At 45.5% G+C, this 23,002-nt stretch overlaps 1 protein-coding gene across 1 annotated transcript in view; it reads right to left on the minus strand.

The window, feature by feature from the left end:
• TRPC4 (transient receptor potential cation channel subfamily C member 4) overlaps positions 1-23,002 on the minus strand; it is a 544,275-nt gene that overhangs the window by 128,420 nt on the left and 392,853 nt on the right. The window contains 1 exon segment of the mRNA XM_029602745.1: positions 1,712-2,048. Coding sequence (XP_029458605.1) covers positions 1,712-2,048 — 337 coding nt within the window.

The following is a 23,002-nucleotide window of genomic DNA, read 5'->3' on the forward strand; positions in this document are numbered from 1 at the left end:
AGGCAAGACAGAAGGCCCGAAGGCCACGCAAGGCAAGGCAAGACAGAAGGCCCGAAGGCCACGCAAGGCAAGGCAAGACAAAAGGCCCGAAGGCAAGGCAAGGCAAGACAGAAGGCCCGAAGGCCACGCAAGGCAAGGCAAGACAGAAGGCCCGAAGGCCACGCAAGGCAGAAGGCCCGAAGGCCACGCAAGGCAGAAGGCCCGAAGGCCACGCAAGGCAAGGCAAGGCAGAAGGCCCGAAGGCCACGCAAGGCAAGGCAAGGCAGAAGGCCCGAAGGCCACGCAAGGCAAGGCAAGGCAGAAGGCCCGAAGGCCACGGCAAGGCCCGAAGGCCACGCAAGGCAAGACAGAAGGCCCGAAGGCAAGGCTAGGCAAAGCAAGGTCAAAGGACCACACGCACAGCAAGCAAGGAAGGCTAGAGCAGGGAGCCCAGGCGAGCTCGATGCCGAAGCACTGAGGGGACTGTCAGGCAGGGTTATAAGGGAAAGCCCAGAACATAGAGAGGAGAAGGGAGATAGACTGGGCCTGTCAGGAGAGCCAGCTCTAGAGGGACCCCTGGTGGTGAGGCGGTTGCACAGCAGCCATAGCAGTAACACCCCGCTCCGCGGACCACTACCGGATCTGTATTCCTGAGGTGCTTACACTCAGAGGGGATCCCCGGTGTACCCTGCTACGCGGGCCACTACCGGATCTTCTCAGCTGTGGTCTCACTCTGGGTAATTCCCATTGCCCAGGACTGTACTACTATATCGCCAATTCCGTGGACATTACTTTTTCCTTCCTTTACAATAAAGTCTCCACTTCTAGCTGTGTCCCATGCCACTGAGACTGCGCCTGCTGACGTTAAGGCTCACAGAGGTCCTCCCTGTGGGCGGAGACACTTCTCATCTGAGCCCGAGGTTCACATTCTTACTTAAACATAACATTTTGATTTACTGACATAATCCCTTCTCTGCAAAAACCCTTTGCACCTTAGAACATCATTCTCAAAGTCTGCAGATACTTTTTACCCAGAAACTTTGCACCAGGTTTCTAAAGAAAATATGTGCATACTTTCCTTTTCATCCTTGCCATGGGTATCAAGTACCATGGACTTTTTTGCACCTACTTTTTTTGAGTGGGTAGATTTTCTATAGAAGATAACACTTGTAGACATGAAAAGATAATTTACTCATTTTTACTTTTTGATCCTGTCAAAACCACACCCCGGAGAATGCCTCCCTGAAATGAAGCTGAAAGTATGTGTACTGAGGGAGGGCAATTTTTGGACAGCCAATTTATGCACATAAATCACTATTTACCTGTGCAAATGGCTTTGAAAATCATCTTCCCATTAGTGCATGTACAAATCTTGCGAAGAGCAGTGCCAGCCATCAAGAATTGAAGCTTTGGCAATTAATGCTGATGTTGATAAGTTTCATAGTGGTGCCAATCCAGCCCCCACATAACTCAATTGTGTCTTCAGTAGTAAGGATCTATAGGTCTTATCTTTACATAGTGAATTATTACAAATAGCAATAAGGTACTATTAGGGAATGGATTGCCAGAAATGCACATGCATTGTAGTTAAACAGCTAGCTACTCTCTGCATCCTTTAACTTCTTTAGGCATAAAACCCATACCCTAATATGACTTGCTTCAATAGTGCTGCACAAATGTTTTAAATGCTTAACATTTTTTTCCATTGTATTTTCTATAGTAATGCATTTACCCAGGATCCATGGTAATATCATCCATTCGACGATGGTTGGTGGTGGTCCCTGCAAGTTCAAGTCTGTCGTAGCAATGTGTTGCGAAGCAAGCAGTAGAAGAAACAGAAAAGTCAAGTATGATGCAGTGTGGCAGATGAATTTGATAAATGGTTTCCTGATGAACAGTCCTAAGGCGCTTATGGGAGCTATCAGATAGCATGCAGAGAAGAAAGGGAAGAGCAGTCCTATTATGACACATGTTAGCATCTTCACTGCCCAGTGTCGCCTTCGCCAACCTGGAAACTCATCGTACCAGCGAGATGCAAGCAACTGTTGACAGTTTGGCTGTGCAACAAACTGAAAAAGAAAAGAACAGTAAAGTACATATTACATGTGCACCAGTTTCAAAGAAATGCACCACCTTCTGACAGAATAGAACGAAGGACAATTATTCGTTCTTGGGTCTGATCCGGTATAAAGGATTAAGTATTACAGAGCTTAACAAGGCTTTAAAATTCCCTCAATGTAATTCGTGTCATTCTTACTACAACATTAAACATATCAATATAATTAAAGAAAAGTAAAATTCTTAAACAGTAAAGTTACATTTAGTAACCAAAACTTTCCCTTGTTTTCCAGTCATTTTTCAAAACCAGTGACACTTACCTGAAAGCTGAACAATTATTCAAATAATTAATTATAAATATTTGCATGTTTTAGTCTACACATGGAGAATTAGTGGAGAATAAGCATTATTACTGTTACTATTCTTTTTATACATTATAAAAATGGATAATAAAAACTACCTATGAAATATTTTAATTATTTATTTAGTGCATATATATTCCGCTACATCCAATAGATTTGATCAGTGCAGATAACAAGGAAATGAACATAATTACATTAAACATATACATAAAACAAAAGTACAGTAAACATGTACAATCATAACTAAAACAAAAATAAAAGCAGATGCATGAAAACAAAGGATAGCTATCAATAACAATAAAATAAATGTTAAGGAATGCAATCCAAAAATTAAGGCAATTAAACTTGCTTAAAATTGTTGATTTAAGATGTTTCCTAAAAGCTTTATAATCCTCTTGAAGCCTCAATATGGAATCTATACCATTCCATAGGATTGGTCCAGTTTCAGAAAATGATCTTAATTTAGGTTGCTGAGTTCTACAACTTAAGATCTCAGGTATCTTGAGCAAACATTGACCTTCATATTGAAGAGACTTAGTAGAAGCATAAGGCTCTATCAATTCAATCAGGGGAAAACCCTCACATTTCAAGGACCTAAATACTATAGTCAATATTCTGAATTTAAGGCCAATGCAGGGTCTTCAATACCAGTGTCTTATGCTTGTGGTATTTAGCCCCAGTTATGATTCTTGCCATTCCATTCTGTATCAGTTATAACACTTTAAGTAATACTTTAGGTAAACCTACAAAAAGAGAGTTATTATAATCAATTTTTGAAATAACTATAATCAACAAAACACAAATATTTAACCAAAATTATATGACAAAACCAAAAATTCATAACATAACAATGAATTTAAGGCCCCAAAATCTAATAGCAAGGCAATATGGAGTAAGCAAAAAAGAGAGAATTCCCTAATATATAAATATTGTATATATCATATATTAAATGAAACAGATAAGGTTAATCATAGGAGAATCATGAAAAAATAACAGCAAGTTTCTAATCAAGTAAGAAGGGCATCTGACTCATCTAAATCAGGTTTGCTTGCATCCAATTTAGAACATAGTAAGTTATTAAGTTGTTCAGGATTATAAAATACAAAGACAGAACCCTTACACATAAAATCTCCATTTGGCAGTAAACCATAAAACCAAAGGAACCTTCATAACCAAAACAGAATTCTACTTGCAAAAATATTTCTTTCGTAGCTGAATTAGTCTGGTGATATCTCTGGTACATGTGAATGCTAAAAGATAACAAAAATGTTCTTTATGTCAGAAATACCTACTAATAATTAGCTACTCCTTCATTTGGAAGACCATCTCTACCACTAATGTAGCTTTAGAAATAGAAAGTGAAATACCTGAGACCAAATGAAGGTATTTAATACCTCAACAGTAATTCCTGAAGCATTAGAAACTAGGTATGTGCATTTGTTTGCGACAAAATAGGAAATATAGATGATATTTCCTATTTCGTCGCGGGTCGGGGGACCAACAAAATGATAGGAAAACCCATGAAATTTCATGTGGTTTACTTTTTTTTTTTGGGGGGGGGGGGGAAGAAAGGGCACATTAAAAAAAAACCCCAAACCCACCCCAACCCTTCAAATTTAATTAATTGCAACTCCCCACCCTCCTGACCCCCCAAGACTTGCCCAAACCCCTCCAAGACTTACCAAAAGTCCCTGGTGGTCCAGCAAGGTCCCGGGAGCGATCTCCCCCTCTCAGGCAATCGGTTGCCACTAATTTAAATGGCACCGATGGCCCAAAGGTAGGGTGATCATAGGGCACCGATGTCCCTTACCATGTGACAGGGGCTATCGGTGCCATTGGTCGGCCCCTGTTACATGGTAGGAGCAATGGATGACCCACGCGGTCTCTACCCCAGCACTTTCACTTACCTCCTGGCCTGACCCAGGCGCTAAAAACCCGCATTAAAATACTTGCACTAACTCTACCCCCCTGCTCGTGCAGCTTCCTGCATTGCCCATAAATAATCATTTCCATTGCATGCCATTAGTATGCATTCATGCAGAAAAACTGTGTGTTTGTATGTACTTTTTTCTCGCACACAAAACCCTTAGTACATACCTGTATTGGGCTTTGTGGGGGAAAATGTGCATACAAACACATGTAGAAGTGCGCACAAACCCGCAACAGCTTCAAGCGCACCTTATTACATTAGCCCGACAGTGTTAAACTTCATTGTAACATTGTTTTTGTCTGCTTGCTGCTAGTACTGCTACACTTGTCTCACCCCTTGAGAAAAAATGGCAGTGTCAAGCTCCCAGCAGTGGAAATTTGCTTCTAATTATTTTCTCCCCTGGAAGATGGTTCATGCAGGGTCTTGGTGTGGGTGGGAAAGAGTGGAGAGAGTTGCAGCATCAGTTCACTGTCCAGTCCAGTGAGGTGAGCAATGCCATGTATAGAGAGACAGCAGAAAGCAGCATACCAGGAGGCTGCCAGTGTTTGTGAGCAGCCTAGAGCAATCTCAGCTGTGCACTAGCGCACAGCAAGATACTACATTGTGTGTATGTGTGTGTGTGTGTATGTGTGTAGTTCTCCACACACCCACAGAATGGTACAGTCAGTGGTGAACACACTGTCAGTTACAGTACAACTAAAAAAGAAAGAAAACCTGTTTTCATCCAAACCCCCAGTAGGCAGTGACAAAATCTATCATGTCAGGAAAAGATAGAACATTATAAACATAAGTTTTTCCATGATGGGTCAGATCAAGAAACAATCAAGCCCAACATCCTGTTTCCAACAGTGGCCAAGGGGAAAAATATTGTTGGCAGAGGAGGCACTGAAACAGGGAGTCCCAAACCTACATTGTAAAGGGACTTTTTCAAATCCAAAATGGAAAGAGAGACAGGCAGCTTCAGGCAGAAGAAACTGAAATTCGGAGAGGAATTTCTCTTTTTCTCTCCCTGCAGTTTTGGAGATGGGAAAGGATGGCAGAGGCAGAGCCAGTCAAGGCACAGAGTAGCAGGGAAACAGCAGCAGAAGTGCAAGACCCAAACCAGCAGTGCGCTCTTCCTTTGTTACCACTGCTGAGGCAGTGCAGGTAGTCTTTGCACCTGTTTCTGATGAAGAATCTATTTGTACTGGATTCCCTAAAGAAAACATTAGAGAGCTGTTACCTGAATACCTTTTTGGAAGATTATTTAATAGCATCTTAGCCTCCACTTCAGTAATGAGGAGATAGAGGAAACTGGTGATGATGGTGAGGAAGAACAGACTGCACAGGTACAGAATATGACAAATTCCCTGGCATTGTTTCTCAGGGCCCACCTTCTACCTCAACTCCAGTGCCAGCATCTACCTCCATGGATGTAAAGGGATCACGAAAGAAATCCATGATCTGGAGCCACTGCAAAACCAGGGAAGACCCTCTTTTTGCTCAGTGTATTTACTGTGCCAAGGATATCAGCGAAGGCAAGCAAGTGGACATCTTACAAATTCTGATATGCTACATCTCCTGCAGAAGAAGCATCCACAAGCACTGACATCTGGGGAGGGTAACAGTTCTAGCCAGGGGACCCCCTTCTTCCAGTCAGAAGAACGTGGTTGAAAAGGTGAAGAATGTTCTCCAAGCAGATCCCACATACTTGGCCACTTGAAGTAGCCAGGTAGCAGGCCAGCAATCCTCTGCCATGTGTCAGAAGTGGCAACTCATTGTGGAGGAAATGGGGTGATGTTTCTAGTATTGTCCAGATGTAAGAGAAAGGCAGCTGCAAAAGTTGTAACCAGAAGCATCAGAGAAATGACTGTCCTTTATGACCAACTCCTGCAGGTAGTGGAGAATATGGGTTTTAAGTGTTTGCTGCAAATGTTAGCCCTGAATTACAAAGTCCCCTCCAGGACCACATTTAGTAGGAAGGTCAACCCCAGCATGTACAACCAATGCCATAATCACATGTAGGTGCTGCTAGCTAAGGCAGAGGGGAGTAGCATGCATTTTTCCAGTGATATCTGGATTGCAACAAATGCTACAAACTCTCACCCCTCCCTGATGGCACACTGGTGGGACCTGGCTGAAGCAGGGGCAGGCAGCAACTCTTGCAGGAACTGAGATGATGGATGAGGCCATACCTCAGCCAATATTATATCAGCAACTAAGGGAATGCTGGAGGGCTATCAGCTAGATTTGAGATCCAGAAATTTTCAAACAGGTTTCTTCATCACATAAAATGGTTAAAATATTGCGAAGGCAATATACCATAGGGTATTTCAGGGTATCCAGTTTTTTCATACAATCTTTACCTGGCAGTGAAGGATGCCCTGGGCCTCAGTTCCAAGAACCATGAGAATGAATACCTGCAGGAGCTGATAGAAAAGTACACACAAATAGGGCAGTTCCACAGAAGCGTGAAGGTAGGGCAGCTTCTCCGTGAAAAGCAGGGCAAATTTGTGATGCCTTACAAGTGTCTCATTCAAGATATTGGCACCCACTGGAATTCCACATATATGATGCTGCAGAGGTTAGTGGAGTAGCAGTCACCACTTCATGACCTGTCTCTAGAAACAGAGATAGGTGTGCATTGCCCCCCTTGGGCATTATGTTTGGATAGTGATGAGGCAGCTGGCAGAAATCCTGAAACCCTTAAAGGTTGCCATAAAGGATATGAGTTCCAGAATGGGGGTCATCCCTAGGGTAAACATTCTAGAGGAAAAATTAGAGAATTACCATGAGCAAGAGGAAATCAAAATAGAGGGGTTGCAGTTTCTGGACTCATTGCAGCAGCAGGTAGAACAGTCTGAATTCTCTTACTTAAAACAATACATACATGCTTGCTACACCTTTTGATTCCATGGGTGAAAGAAAGTCTCGCCCTTCAGTCCAAGCATCTCACATTCATAAAGGAGGTGTTCATAGCTAAGTTCTGTGAAGAAAACTACAATGGCCACCTCGGAGATTAATGCTAGCAGGAGCAGCACACTGTCAGCTACTACTTCTTTCTTCACCTCAACATACCAAAGCCATGTTGCCCATAAAGAATCATCTCTTCTGGCATAGGCTATAATGAAAGTAGCTGTCAAGAAAGACTCTCAATCCATCCAAACAAAGGAGCGCCCAGTATTCTGTGACACGCTATTTCGCAGACCCATTTGAGGACATGGATAAAGATGTGCTGGCATATTGGGCACAAAGTTCACAATCTGGCCAGACATAGCCAAACTGGATCAGTGCTACCCTGTCCACCTACCAGTGTGTCCAGTGAATGTGTCCTTTCAATGACAGGCGTCATCATGGAGGGAGCACTGGATGGCCGGCGCCATCTTTAAAAATGGCGCAGGCCATCCAGTGCTCCTACCATGTGACAGGGGCCGGCCAATGGCATGGATACCCTGTCACATGGTAAGGGCAAAGGGCCATCGGCGCCATTTTGATTAGTGGCAGCCGATGGCCCGGGAGTGGGAGATCGCTCCCGGGACACCCACTGGACCACCAGGTACCTGTAAAATGTTTTTTTGGGGGGTCGGGAGAGTGGGGGAATCAAAGGGATTCGTTTTAAAGGGTCGGGGTGGGTTTAGGGGTTATTTTTGTGTGCCATTTTTCCCGCCCTCCCCAAAATGATAAGAGAACCCCCACAAACAATATCGTGGGGTTTTCCTATTGTTTCGGGGGAGCCCCCGATTTCTGACGATTTTGAAAATATCGACGATATTTTCAATCGTCCGAAGCCCGATTCACATCCCTAATATGCACACTCATTTCTCTCCTTGTTCCACACACATACAAGCACTCAGATACACATGCATGCACTCCTCTCCCTTTTACACAAACACACTCACTCTCTTCCACATACATGCACACTAACTTCTCTCCTTCCACACACATACATGCACTCACTTCGGTTTTACACACACACACACACACACAAACACAAATTCACTTCTCTTCCTCTTCCAAACATATTCATGCACATTCACTCTTCTCCCTTTTCCACATATGCCCATAAATGCATATGCTCACATACACATACACACTCATTCAATTCTCTCCCTCTTCCACGTACATATGCACTCTCATTCTCTCTTCTCACCTTGATTCTTATTAGCCACAGGAGCTTCCTCTTTCCCTAGGCCCGCAGGACATGTGCTCCACTTCCTCCTCCTCCTGCAGTGTCCGGCTGCTCTGCCCTTGTTTTGTTTTCAGTGTGGGGCTGTTGTTGTTGCTCCTCCTCCTGCATCTGTAGTTTGTTTCCTGTAGGGGAGGGTAACACTCCTGCTCATCTCGCTTTTCACGTGATTTTCCTGAGGCACAGGTGCTGATGCTCCTCCTTCCTTGAGCCTGCGCTGCTCAAGACCCTTTTTCTTCTGGCCTTCTGCAGCAGGGCACCCAGAGTTATCGGGTGCTGGCCCGGAGACCCGGCAATTCATTCAGAATTCTGTAGTCTCCATGCCAAATCCAGAGAGTTCCTAAGTATGCCCAGAGGATGACTAAAACAAATTAGCAGTGATGCAGTTACCCCTTCATCAATCACTCCATCTCACCCTTCCTGTACTCCATCTAATGCCCTCTCTTAACCTCCTCTCCTCTCTTAATCTCTGTATCTTTCACTCCCCACCCCTTCTCTCTTTCCTCCTCCAGTCCTTTTCATGTCTCCCAGTTGATTCTCTGTCATCAAATCCCTCTCACGCCATCTCCCATTGTCTCCTCCCTCTCATCCTCTCTCTCAAACCTTCTAGCTTCATCTCCTCCCTCCAACTCTTTTTTCACATCTCCGATTCTTTTTACATCCCTCAGTTGATCTTCTGTCATTCCTTCTCTCTCACTCTCCAGAAGTAATCCCTCCCTAGCATATCCAACACAAAAAAACCCCTCTTGCTTTGCCTCTCATCCCTTTCTTCAAATAGCCCCTCTTCCAAACATCTCACTGGCCAGAGGCAATGATAAAATTTTCCTTTGGGCTCTGGGCAAAAGTTGGATGATAAAAGTGGTAAGAGAGAGCAGGCTGATGACAGGGGCAACATTTTTCTCTTGGTTAGATTCAGTGGTTGGTGAGGGGAGGGTGGCAGTGAAAATATCCACTGGCCATACACACAGCCCTCCCCTTCTTTCATGGCTGGTCCCAAGCTGCTGCTACATGCAGATCACATCAGGCCCTGCAGCAGCCCTGATCCCTCCTTGCACAGGGCTTCCTGCAACTACAGCAACTCATGCAAAGGCTGTGCCACTACAGAGTCTGAGTGGGGGCTTATTTACAGGCCCCATGTGGACTTCCACTTCTAATGCTGCTGACACCTAAAGAGTGCTGACACTTGAGGCACCTGTGACCCCAACTGAAGGATGGTCCCGACCCACAGTTTGGGAAGCCCTGTTCTAACCCCTTTACAATCTCAGCCTTGAACTCCAACTCTATTTGTTTTTTGATTATACTGGGGTGTTTTGTCCCCAGAAAAATATGAAAAAATACCAATTTTATGGTTCTTTATTTTGTTCTAACCTTGTTCAATTCCAACCTGGTTCTCCCACTATCGGGCCGATACAGTAAACTGTGCGGGAGAGCCAGCGAGCACCCGCTCTCCCGACGCACGCCCAGGCCACTCTCCTGGGCTCGCGATTCACTAAACACAGGTATGCAAATTAGGGCCCACGGTAAACAGGAGTTGCTAGGGACTCCTTATTGACAGAAGCAGCGGCTGTCAGCGAGTTTGACAGCCGACGCTTAATTTTACCGGCGTCGATTGTCGAACATGCTGACAGTCACTGGTTCGGAAAACAATTGCCGGCAAAATTGAGTGCCCGTCTTCCAACCCGCGGGCCGCGGGCAGATTTTAAATTATTTTTTTTTTAGATTTTTTATTTTTTTTTATTTTTGGGGCCTCCAACTTAATATGGCCCTTTAAATCAGAAGAAGAGGCATGTGCTGGCACCTAGAGGAGGGCCCAGGGAGTGGAGCAGGACCGAGGACAGCAGTGGCCCTGTCGTGTGGATGGAGGAGCAAGCAGGCGTCGGGAGTGGCCTCCAGGCCACAAGATGGTGTTGGCAGTGTCTTCCCGAGTGGAACAGGCCATGAAGAGGATTCCTGGAGGCGGCCACCAGGCCTTGAAGAGGAGACCCTGACAGCAGTGCTCGGGCCGCAAAGATGGACAGCAGTGGCGGCACTAGGACGCGAAGATCCAAGGAGAGGCAGCAGCCAGGCCGCGAAGAGGTGGAGTCCCGGAGGCATCCCCAAGCCACGGCAGCAGAGGAACGGCTACAGCATGGTCCGGGAGCGGCCTAAGCCACAGGAAGGACACAGCAGCGTCGGGCAGCCTGGGGTAAGTGGAGAGGCCTGCTCACGGGATGAGCTTCGTGAGCAGCATCGTAACACTGCCAACTTCACCATCTGCACCTTACCCACCTGGCAGACACTCCTGCAGCCTCTGAGGAACCTGTGCTGAGGAGGAGCTCTCGCCAAGGGCAGCCCAAGGCCTCTGCATATAGTCCAACTAAGGCAAAAAGTAGCACAAAGAGGCAATACATTTCCTTATTGTATAACACATCTATAAGCATATATAAATAAACACGCTTTCACCACCGAATGTATCAGTGTTCCTTCCTCTATACCCTGTCTTTGACTGTGGCGATGTTTCACTTGAAATTCCTCCTGAGTAAGCTCTTGTTCCTCTTCCTCCTCATCTTCATCTTCATCTGTATTCTCATTCATTCCCTCTGGAGGAGGCATACATCTGGTTTTGGCCAAGTTATGTAGCATACAGCAGGCTAGGAAGATCTCACAGACTTTAGGTGGGTTGTAGAGGAGGCATCCCCCAGATCTGTCCAAACAGCAGAAGAGTGTTTTGAGAAGGACAAAGGTTATCTTGATGACTGCTCTGGTCAGCCACTTGGCCCTATTGTATTGCACCTCCACAGTACTCTGTGAGATGGCTACAGGGATCATGAGCAACGTTTTGAGTGGATGGCCTCTGTCACCTGTAAGGGAGAAGACAGAGGAGAACATTAGGATAGGTTTTCAGGCTGCACTGCACATTTGGGGATTAGGCTGGGTCCAAGTTATCCTCCAGGGCAGGCAGGCCAGCTATAGAGACCCACAATAGAGTTTAGTTGTGATGTGATGTTAGCAATGGATGCATTCCTACCTAATTGCTAGTCCCTGGTGATGTGGTCTTCCTGGAAGCAGTCATGAATTCCTGTCTGTGAGAACATGCAGGCATCATAAGTGGATCCAAGAAATTTGGGCAAGATGTCCAGGATGAAGCCCTTAGCGTCACAGACTATTTGCATATTGAGAGAATGGAAGCCCTTGTGGTTGTGGTAGACGGACTAATTTCCTCCTGGTGCCCTTATAGGGAAATGTGTGCAATCAATAGCCCCCAGGATGGAAGGAAAGCGTGCCACTTGATAGAAATCCTGCATGATTTGTTCTTGCTGCCATCTGCTGTGAGGAAAGGATATATATATATATACTGATGTGTTCTTCTTAGCAAGGCAGCCAGGACCTGATTGATGCACATGGAGGAAGCGGTCTGGCTAATACTGGTCATGACCCCATGAGGAGTTTGGAAGATGTTGGTAGCAATAAAGGCTAGGGCATTGGTGATCCTGAGATGTACAGGAAAGGCATGGTCCCTCTGGCTGACTCTAACTGCTGGCCTATACTGTATGGTTTCCTTATTAAACCTGAACCTGAAAATGCCTTCCTCCTCTGACAGATCTAAAAACTGAATCCTTGTCCTGTAGACCCTATGTGTGGGGTACCTCCCCCCCTCCTGTCCTCTGTCTTCAAGCCATGAATACCCATGTAGTGATTAGAGACATTCTGGAAGGAAAGTGTATCCCACTGTCTCACACCCCCTCAATATGTAGCTGCTCCTCCCCCTCCCCCCCCCCCAATAGCCCTTAAGGTCCATGTTTGCTGCTATTTGTTCCTCTAAGGCCCAGTTAAATGTAGCAGGTTGCAAGTAATAATCTGATCGGCCTAGTCTAAGCCTGAAACTCTGATGGCAATCCCCATGTAACTCTGGCTGTCCCTGTTCCCACAATAAAGGGCAAGGCTTTCCCAGTGTCCCCCATGGGTCCCAGACAGACACCAGGGGAATTTAAAGTATGCATATCCCAAAATGCTAGGGCACTTTTCCTAAAATGCAAAGTGATTAGCAAATTCAAAATACGCATCTGCATTACATGCTTTTGCTGACTAGAACTTGATCATATTATTATATGACTTGTGTGTTTACATTTGTTACCAGGCACTGGCCATCCCCCTATAAATACCACCTTGCAACCTTGGCAACACAAACAAGTAACTATGGGAATGCAGAACCATAACAAACTGCTCCCCTAATTGACACTTTTTAACCAATTGGTAACATTTTCAGTTAGTGTGAACTAATTATAGTTAGTACATGCTAACATCCAGTAAGCATGCACTAAGTCCTGTCAGTGCACGCTAACACGAAATACTAATTTTTACGAAATTTGGTCATATTTTCTTTCATTTTGTGGTGTTCCCGAAACAAGACGAAAAAGAGAGTTTCATTGCCATTATCTATTTCGTTTAAAACAATTGTACATCCCTAACAGTCTCCCTGTATGCATACCACAATAGTTGGGGCTGTGATGATTGGGATAACCTAGTGTGGAAAATAAGGAAATATTCCTTTCTGTCCTACTCAGAGCCCAACAGCAGCTAGAAATGCTTCTAGAACCAGGTCAAGGCACAGAATGCCCAGGATCCCTCAGGCAAGTGCAAGCTGGTGGAAAGCAGGGGGAGGGGAGAGTCACGGAGGCTGGACCCTGAAGGAACCACTCAATAGGCAAAGATAGGATCTAGATTGGGAGGATGTAATTCTCAGAGGGGGGTGGGACTAGTTCACAAATGGCAGAAGAGCCCTTTTCAGGAAGGGAAGCAACAGAGATCCAGGCTCCAGAACCCATGGAGATTGGAGAAACAGAGGAGCCTCATAAATACATCAGAATACTACCAAAGGAGATAGGCTCAACCAGGGCTTAGTACAAAGCTTTCTTATGCAAAAAAAAAAGAGAAAAACAAACAGATGAGAACTGAACACAAACGATTTCAGTGAGAGAAGAGGGAGGTTGAAATCCCCAGCAGCATTATACTGCTGAAGGAGGCGATGAGTGTGCAAAAGCACCTTGTTAATGAATTTCTCTGCTAGGAGAAGTTTTCTATAATACCAGGGGTGGTTCTATGAGGCAGGGTGAGGAGGCAGAATTCTGAGGCAGAAAAAATGCCCCTCTCAGAACGCCACTGTGACGGCCGCCTCACACTGTCCGCCCTTACTGCAGCTGCCGATCCAGGCCAGTGGTGGCTGAAGAGAGGAGTGAAGCTACGGGCTGCCACTGGCTGGCTGCTGAGGAGAGGAGGGACACTGCTGCGGGCCACCATCGAAAGCGGCTAAAGAGAGGAGGGATGCTGTGGAGGTCAGGTTTACTGGCCCGAAGAATGAGCAGAGGCTCCACAGTCAGTGATGTCCTCACAGTCAGTGATGTCAGCGAGAGGCTGCTTACACAGTGCCTGTAGGAAAATTAAAGAAACTGGGGTTTGGTGGTGGTCACTAGGTGAGATCATATAAATATGTGCAAGTTAAAAATATAATTAGCTGTAAAAATTTTAAAATAGCTAATATGGTCATGAAAAGACACAGGAGCACTGCTACATTTATTTAGAAGCTAACCTGAAATTTTGGTGTGATTTTGAACTGTGTAAGTGGAGTTTTCTTATTGGTTTCATTTTCCAGCTCTCAATAGAGGGGGAAAAAAAGAAAATTCCCATAGACAATAATATGGTAATGCCATGTTATTGCTAGCCCACCCAGGGTCTATGCAAGGCAGTTGGGTGATTAGGTCTGCGTAATAATACCAAGCTGATACAAAGCACAGAAAGATTTGAGAAGTAATTTGCTTTTAAAGAATGTTTTGAACATACTAAAAATTCTTTTGAAAGCTGTGTTCCATAGTCAAGGTGTTTTTAAAAGGTTTCTTGGAGGATAAGAAGGTCTTTTGAAGTAGATGAGAACTATTTCTTGAAAAGACTTCAGAGGAGTAAGGATCTCTTCTGAGGATTTTTCAGAATGCATGTCGAGACTGAGACAGAGAGGCTCTGTTATAAGCTGCAGAGGGAAAGCATGTGGAGACTGTCGAGAGAGCTTGCTGGAGCCTGAGGCAGGGAAAACTGTGTGACAGAGACTGAGAGAGATCTGTGTGCATGGAGGCTGCAAGAAGAGCTGCTATGCTGGAAAAATGAAGCAGGGTTGTGTTAGAAATTGCAGTGAATGCACATGGAAACTACAAAGAATGCTGTGTGTTAGAAGCTGCAGGCAAGCAAACTATTTGAGACAGTGTGTGAAAGTGTGCTTACTGTAATTCTATGAGATCGGGCCGGCTTCATGCCAGCCCGGCTGTTGTAATACAGTGCCAGGCTCACTGATGTAAGCCTGGCATGTTCGGCCTTGGGGGAAGGGGATGTGGCTAATGGTCGACCAGCCGCACGGGCTCTGTGAGTCAGCAGAGCAGGGATAGGGTGGTTTAATTTAAACCACGTCCTGGAGGGAACGGATTGGCTCCCGCGTTTGGTTTCAGCTGGGGGCGGGAGGATTCGGGGGGGAGTTTACCCAGCGGTCTGTGGGGCAGCATCCTGTCCGTGGCTGGGTCTTCGGCGTTGCATCCTACCTGCCCGCCCTTATTGTTATTGGTTGGTGTAAAAGGGGGCTTTATTGTTGTCACAGCTTTATTTTTTTTTCTCTTTATTAGGTTTTTTTAAATCAATTATAAACAAAGTTTAACTTTGTTACAGAAACATGGTGAATTACATCAAGACAAAAGAAATTTTACAGCAAATGAAATATTTTCCAAATTAAATATCCCTGATTAACTACACCTCATTAGACCACTATATAGCAAGAAATAAAGAAAAAACTAGTACCGCGCTTCTCGTGGCCAGGAAATAACGGACATGCTTCAGGTATTTCTATCTGGACTATTTAGACTACCTCCCATCTGTTGTTACAACGTTTTAGCATCTACGAAGCCCTTTACCTGCTCTGGTAAGAAAAGATGTAATTCTCCCTCTCAGTCTTAAGGACACATTTACATGGGACACATTTACATGGGAACCTAAGTATGAAGGAGGCCCCAAGATCTAATACATCCTGTTTTAAAGCTAGAAAACTTTTTCTTTTCTGTTGGGTTTCTTTTGTTAAATCTGGAAATATTCATAGACAGGATGCCATAAAAGGCACATTGATCTTTATAAAATATGCCCGTGTGATTATTCCCATATCATTTTCATTAAAAAATGAAATCAGTAAGGTTAATTTTTCAGCAATTTCATACGTGGATGATTCCAAAAACTCAGTCAAGTTTTCTAACATGTTTTGAGTAGGTGGTATATGTTGATTTCTTCTTATAGGCAAGAAGTACACCTTCTCCAGGGGTAGAGTCTTATCAGTGGGAATCTCCAAAACGTCATGAATATACCGATTCACGGTTATCCTAGGCAATTCTCCAACAACCCTGGGGAAATTGCTAATCCTCAGATTTAAATTCCTTAATGTATTCTCAATTTTCTCCAATTTTCTTTTAATCTTCCCACAATCTTCTATCAACAAAGTCTGTACATCTTTAGCCTGTTTCAGTCCTGTCTCCAGCTCAGTTATTTTTCCAGAAACCTCCATTTTATGTCCATCAAAGTTATTGTTTAAAGTATCTAGCTGGCAGGATACCGAATTAATTTTAAGAGAGCATTCTGCTATGGACTTCACCATTGCTGATGACAAATTCCACAGGCAACCTAAAATGACTACCTGTGGCTTCTCCAATATTACCTCTCTCAAGGTGTGGGGAATGGAGTCGTGCCCCGATGGTTCACCTCCGGAGTTCCACTGTTCCTCTCTCCTTCCCAGATCACTCTCACCTGTAAGGGTCTCTCCGTGTTCCGCAGAGGTCTGCACCAGCTCTCCCAAGAACGCCGCCCTTCAGACTGCCCTCCGAGAGCTAACACTTCGGGGCTCTCTGGCAGCCGTGACGTTGATGTCGCTTGTGCCACCGGAGGTAGTTGGTCGTCCAGTGGGCTGAGGGAAACCTCCTCCAAGGTCGGGTCACCAGCCCGACAGCCGGACCACTCAGCCCCATTGCCCCGGAGCCAGTGACACACTGCACGATCGTTCTCTGTCTGGCTGGGATTGCTGAGGTAGAAGGGTAAACTCTCGGTCTCCCCTTACGTTTTGCAAGCATTTTTATTTTTTGAAATGACTCAAATGGGAAAAAGATGCCAGAGCAGGAGCATTGTGTGTCTGCTTAGTCCGCCATCTTGACTCCACCCACTGTTGTCGCAGCTTTAAGGGGGAGGGGGAGTGGATAGCCCGAGCCGATTGGGGGTTATGCCTTGGTTGACTGGTGTCTGACTTGATAGGGGTCATGTCAGGGATCCCTACCAAACAACTGGATGCAGTTGTTGCTGGTAGGGCTCCTTGCTGGACGGTGGCGGGGGTCGATCTAATCGGCTCTTTGCTTGATAGTGGCGGGAGTTGTGGGATGTGATAAGTGGTGGGTGCTTCATACAGGCTGGTATAGCCTGGGGGTGCCCGTCTGGAAGGCTGGGATAGCCTGGGTTTACACGTCTTGCAGGCTGGGATAGCCTGGGTGTGCCCATCTTGCTGGTTGGCGGTGGATGGGCGGAAATGGGGGAAGTTATTTTTACATTTGTATGACTCGGGCTCCAGGGGTAGTTAATAAAGTTGCGGCCTGTTGACTCCCAAATATGTTGTGTGTGTATTTATTCTGCTGTGAAGGGGTGGGCTTGGGCAGAAGCGTTAGTCCTGGCTACCCATATTCTAATCCTTTCTGAGGTAAGAAATTAGTTAAAATTTAGGATAACTTCCTATATAGCTGGTCCGCATTATTTTTGCCAGTTTTGATAGATAAGTGGTTGTGAGAAAAGTGAATGATTGATGGTCTGATTCTGAGCTGATTTAATTGAAGTGTATGCTACCTCAGAAAGAAAAATTTTCATTAAGTCCTACAGACTTCAGATTATGTACACTTCACCTGTAGATAAAGGTGCTGCAGTGTTTAATCACAGGACCTGTGAATAATGGTACCTCTCTGTTGTTTCCTTAGAGGAAAAAAAATAACTTGGAATATAGAAGTCCTACAACTTGTTCTTGTCTTTATTGGCAAATAAGTGTAGAATGTGTGAGAGAGAGTGTGATTAAATATTTTCTTTACTTTGTGAATTCTCTCAAAGCAAGCATCCTTAGAGAGGGTTGAAATAATTCTTTTTTTGAATTCTAATAGCAAGAACTCCAGTGTGATTTTTACACACACATACTAGCAAAATAATAGACTGCGGAAGATTGGCAGTGTGAGGCAGTCAGTATTATTGATTTGATTTGAGATAGCGAAGTAGGTGAACCACTGTATCCCAAGACTTCATGGTCAAGAGTGGTAGATCAGATCCAGTCTGTGCCATCAAGCAGTGTAAGCTATTCCTCAATCATAAGCCACCAAAGCTTTACATCATTCCTAGGTCAGTGCTGTCTATCCAGCGTTCACAAGCTGCGCCCTAAAAAATTATTACCCAGCAATGAAAGACAAGGGGTAGATTTTAAGACCTGTGTGCAGGCGTAAATGTGTGCGCGCTACCCGGCGCACACACATCTACGCCAGATTTTATAACATGCGCGTGCATGTTATAAAATCGGGTGTTGGCGCGCGCAAGGGGGTGCACAATTGTGCACCTTGGGCGCGCCGAGCCCACGCCAAGCTGCAGTGCCTTCCCTGTTCGCTACCCCCCCCCCCCAACCTTCCCTTACTTCCCCCGCTCTTTCCCCCTACTTTTTTCTTTTTTTTTCTTTTGTTTTTAAACTTACTTCAGCCCTGGGGCTGAAGTAAGTTGCTTGTGCTGGCCGACTGCCGGCACACGATCCCCAGCACTGCGGCAAATGGCCTCTGTGCCAGGAGCCTCTTACCCTGCCCCCGGACAGCCCCGCCCCTTTTTGCAAGCCCCGGGACTTACACGCATCCAGGGACTTTACGTGCGTTGCCAGGCCTTTTGAAAATAGGCCTGGTGCGCGTAACCTTTTGAAAATCCAGCCCTAAGTGCACATCAACGAACTGTGACACAATTTTGGTAAAATGCACTAGTGCAACACACAAAGTCATTTGAGTTAAAGCAGATTAAAGGTAAAAGCTGTTAATACTTACCTGCAGATTTCCAGAATTGCCTAACAAGCTTGTAATAAGTTAACACAAAGAATCAGATTTCTTTAATTAAAGATGAAATTCAACATTTGCTATCAAGAAGTAACTAACTTAGAAAATACTTAACTGTATCTTGGTAATAAGTAGAGATGTGATTCGGCTGAGCCTTTTGGTTCGGCCTTCGTTATCAGCCCGCTGCGGGAAATTTCATTTTCCTGCGGTTCGGGCCAATTTTATTTCGGCTTCCCCAAAATGAAAATCAAAACCCACCCCAACCCTTCAAATTTAATTAATTGCAACCCCCCTCAAGACTTACCAAAAGTCCCTGGTGGTCCAGGAGGCTCCCGGGAGCAATCTCCCGCTCTCGGGCTATCGGCTGCCAGTAATCAAAATGGCGCCAATGGCCCTTTGCCCTTACCATGTAACAGGGGCTATCGGTGCCATTGGCCAGCCTCTGTCACATGGTAGGAGCAATGGACGGCCGGTGCCATCTTAAAAAATGGTGCGGGTCATCCATTGCTCCTACCATGTGACAGGGGCCGAACAATGACACCGATAGCCTCTGTCACATGGTAAGGGCAAAGGGCCATCAATGACATTTTGATTACTGGCAGCCGACGGCCCGAGAGGGGGAGATCACTCCCAGGACCCCGCTGGACCATCAGGGTCTTTCGGTAAGTCTTGGGGGGGGGGGGGGGGTCGGGCAAGTCTTGGTGGGTTGGGAGGGTAGGGGGTTACAATTAATTACATTTGAAGCGTTGAGGTGGGTTTGGGGTTTTTTGTTTTTTTTTAATGTGCCTTTCTCCCCTCCCCAAAAATGATAAGAAAACCACACTAAATTTCATGGGTTTTCTTATCATTTCGGCGGCTCCCCCGAAACACAACAAAATAGGAAATATCATTTCTATTTCCTATTTTGTTGCAAACGAATGCACGTCCCTAGTAATAAGTAATTTTGGACAGGAACCAGTTTCTGTTCCAAACAGTGTTAAGAATTAGAGTGAGTCACATGTGGAAAATAGTTTTTGTGTACCAGAAATGTTATTTCTTATTGAAATTATTGACATTAGTGAAAGGTTTATTTGTTCAATAATTATACTTGTTTTTTAGAGGTGAAGAACCTAGAAAATTATCCATTTGCCAACAAAATAAAATCCTTTAATTTAATTATAAAGATGCCTCTGAAATTATTTTTCTATTTTGATTTATTTTCTGATGAAGACACTCTGGGTGTGAAAACTATCTCCATCCCATCTTTAAAAGCAGAAAGCCCAATAGCTGTTGCGCTACACTGGGAGACAGCACCAGGGGGCACTCTCCAGCATGGAACGAGATGTGTGCCCTTGCGGTAAGATGTTCCTGACCCTCAACCAAACCTGCACGTTTCCTTGAGACCACCAGCACAATGATGGTCTCTGAATTGTACTCTGACCATTCCAAGCCCTTTCGGACTGCCTCTAGGGAGTGATGGGAAGCAGCAGGTCGGACAGATGACAAGGTGGACGAAGACATGGCACAAGATGAAGACTCAGATGAAGAAGACAAGGCTCAAGCATTGAGGAAGACGAAGACATCAGGCGTGGCAAGGCAGATGAAGACATCAGGCATGGTAGGGCAGACGAAGACTCAAGACGTTGCAGGGCAGACAAAGACTCAAGGCATGGCAAGGTACGGACAGGCAAGGCAAGGCAGGGTAAGACATGGCAAGACAGACATGGCATGGCAAGGCAAGACTAAAACCATTGGTTAAAAGTCCGTAACCTCCAGGCAAACTGTCCATATTGGCACCCTAATCAGCCCAGCTAGGCTGAGTCATGGACCACATGAGAAGGCATCAGAGCCACGGAAATCCAAGGACAGGAGCGAGCAGGCAACCAGATCCCTCAGGCGCCCTACACAGTCCAGCCAGACTGGTCATGGACCACACAAAAGGATAGGACCTGCCCAGGGAAGGAAGACATCAGGCAAGAACATCAAGGAAAGGCAGACATCAGGCTTACGACCATCAAGACAGGCTCAGGAACAGGGCTCGTCAGACACGAAGTGGGAAGACTCCATGGCACCATCGGATGGAATGACCCACCAGAACCCTACACAGTCCAGCTGGACTAGTCACGGACCATTGGGCCACTACGCGCCCTACTCAGCCCCGCCAGGCTGGTCGCGGACCACAAGGGACAGGTCAGCAGAGCTGAAGACATCAGGAACAGGCGGGCATTGGAGCAACAGGAACAGGCAGACATCTGGACATCAGGGACAGGTGGACAACTGGACATCACAGAACATAGAAGACATCAAAGCAGAGACCAGAACAAGGAACACTGACGAAGACACAGGATCCCACATGGAATAGAGTGCCTAGGAAGAGAAGCAGATGTGAAATCCTAAGGAGGACCTACTCCTTGCGAAGGCAAAGCTGGAATGACAGTGAAGACCTTTTGTAGGCTAAAGCAGGAAACACCCAGGGAGGAGTCAGGAAAGAACCACACCTGCACTGGCCCTTTAAAAAGGGCAGAGAGACGTGGCTTTGCCCCTTAGGAAGAAGCAGGAAGCAGAGCAGCACCCTAGACAGCGGCCCTGCTGCGATGCAGAGTGCAGGAAAAGAAGAACTAGGCCTCAAAGCAGGCCCCGGCATCAGGGATGGCTCCCTGCCACTGAAGGAGGATCACTGGCGGCTCTGGGCGAGGTCAGGGATGCAGGCCCCCTCCCCATGGAGTACCCAAGTTAGGTCGGTGGCCTCCGGGCCGCAAGAGGGCATTGTTGGCAGCCTCCTGGCTGCTTAGGCTACACCAATTCGGCTCCCTGCGATAGGATAGGGAGATGTTTAGTGATCCCTTGAGCACAGGGGATGCTCAGCCACGGCTCCTGCCACGTGTGAGAAGCGTTGGCGGCCTCCTGCCCACAGGGAAGGTAATAGTGCGGCTTCTGCCACCAGCGAAGCTTGTCTGTGGCCTCCGGGCCATATTAGCAATCATGGCACGGCTCCTTCCGCGAGTATCGCAGGTCAGCAGCCTCCGGGCCGCATAGGATGGAATAGCACAGCTCCAGCCATGCTGAAGAACATTGGCAGCCTCCGGGCTGCTGAAGATGGCATAAAAGAATGTGGAGAGGCTGCCCAAACAGGGCAGAATCGCAACAATAGCCTTACCATCTGGCTATCCATGCAATAGGGCTCGAGATAGTTTGTTGCCCAAGGGAGTTTACACTAAGGTGGTAAAATTTCCAGATGAAATAAATGATCAATAAGAGGGGGAACTATTTTAGACTAACCCTTTAATGAAAAAAATGCAATGATGCCAGAAATGATATTTAAAGATGATGGAATTGAAATAAATCTCTGAACCTAAAGGATGTAATAGAGTAAACTGACTTACTAAAGACTAGCAAATCACCTGGACCATATGATATATATCCTAGAGTGCTGCAAGAACTGAAGAATGAAATTGTAGACCTTCTATTAGAAATCTGTAAAATATCATTAAAATCAGCTATTGTACCTGAAGTTTGGAGGGTGGTCAGCAGAACCCCAGTTTAAAAAAAAAAAGGGTGATCCCAGAAAGTACAGATTAGTGAGCCTGATGTCAGCATTAGAAAAAATGGTTGAAATATAAAATAAAAACATATTGATATTCATAGTTTAATGCAACAAAACCAACTTAGATTTAGCCAAGGGAATTCTTGCCTTGCCAATTTACTACTTTTTTTTTTTGAAGGTGTGAATAAACATGTGGATAAAGGTAAGCCAGTTGATACAATGCATCTGGATTTTCTAAAAGCATTTTACAAAGTACCCAATAAAAATATCGTGAGGAATTATAAAGTAATGGGATAAGAAGCAATGTTCGATTTTGGACTGAGACCTGGTTAAAAAAGAGAAACAGAGAGTAGGGCTAAATTATCAATTTTCTCAATGGAGAAAGGTGAAAAGTGAAGTGCCCCAGTGATCTATATTGGAACAATTGCTTTTTAACTTATTTATAAACGACGTAGATGGAATCCCCTCTTGGTTTTGGGCCACCTAATTAATCAAAGGGTTACAGCAGAGTCCCAGGATCATAACTTCTCTCCTGGATCTCAAACAGCTCTCGCACATCAGATTAATAGCCCTGGGGGGTCGGATTCACCTGCGGGGAGGAAGAAAACCCCTGGGGCCTTTTATGCTATGGAGGGAATTGTGGTGGGGAACTCAGTCTCTTGTGCAATCACTGGGGTAGATTTTATTAGGGATGTGAATCGTTTTTGAAAATCATCCAAAATCGTTAGAGTGCACGATACAATACAAATGCCCACGATTTATCGTCAGGGGCATTTGTATTGTATCGTTAAATAGGGGGCGGGAAAACCGGCACACCAAAAAAACCCTAACGCTCACCCCGAACCTTTAAGACAAAACCCCACCCTCCCGAACCCCCCAAAA

This window comes from Rhinatrema bivittatum, chromosome 5 (genome assembly GCF_901001135.1).
Source record: "Rhinatrema bivittatum chromosome 5, aRhiBiv1.1, whole genome shotgun sequence".
Classification (NCBI taxonomy): Eukaryota; Metazoa; Chordata; class Amphibia; order Gymnophiona; family Rhinatrematidae; genus Rhinatrema; species Rhinatrema bivittatum.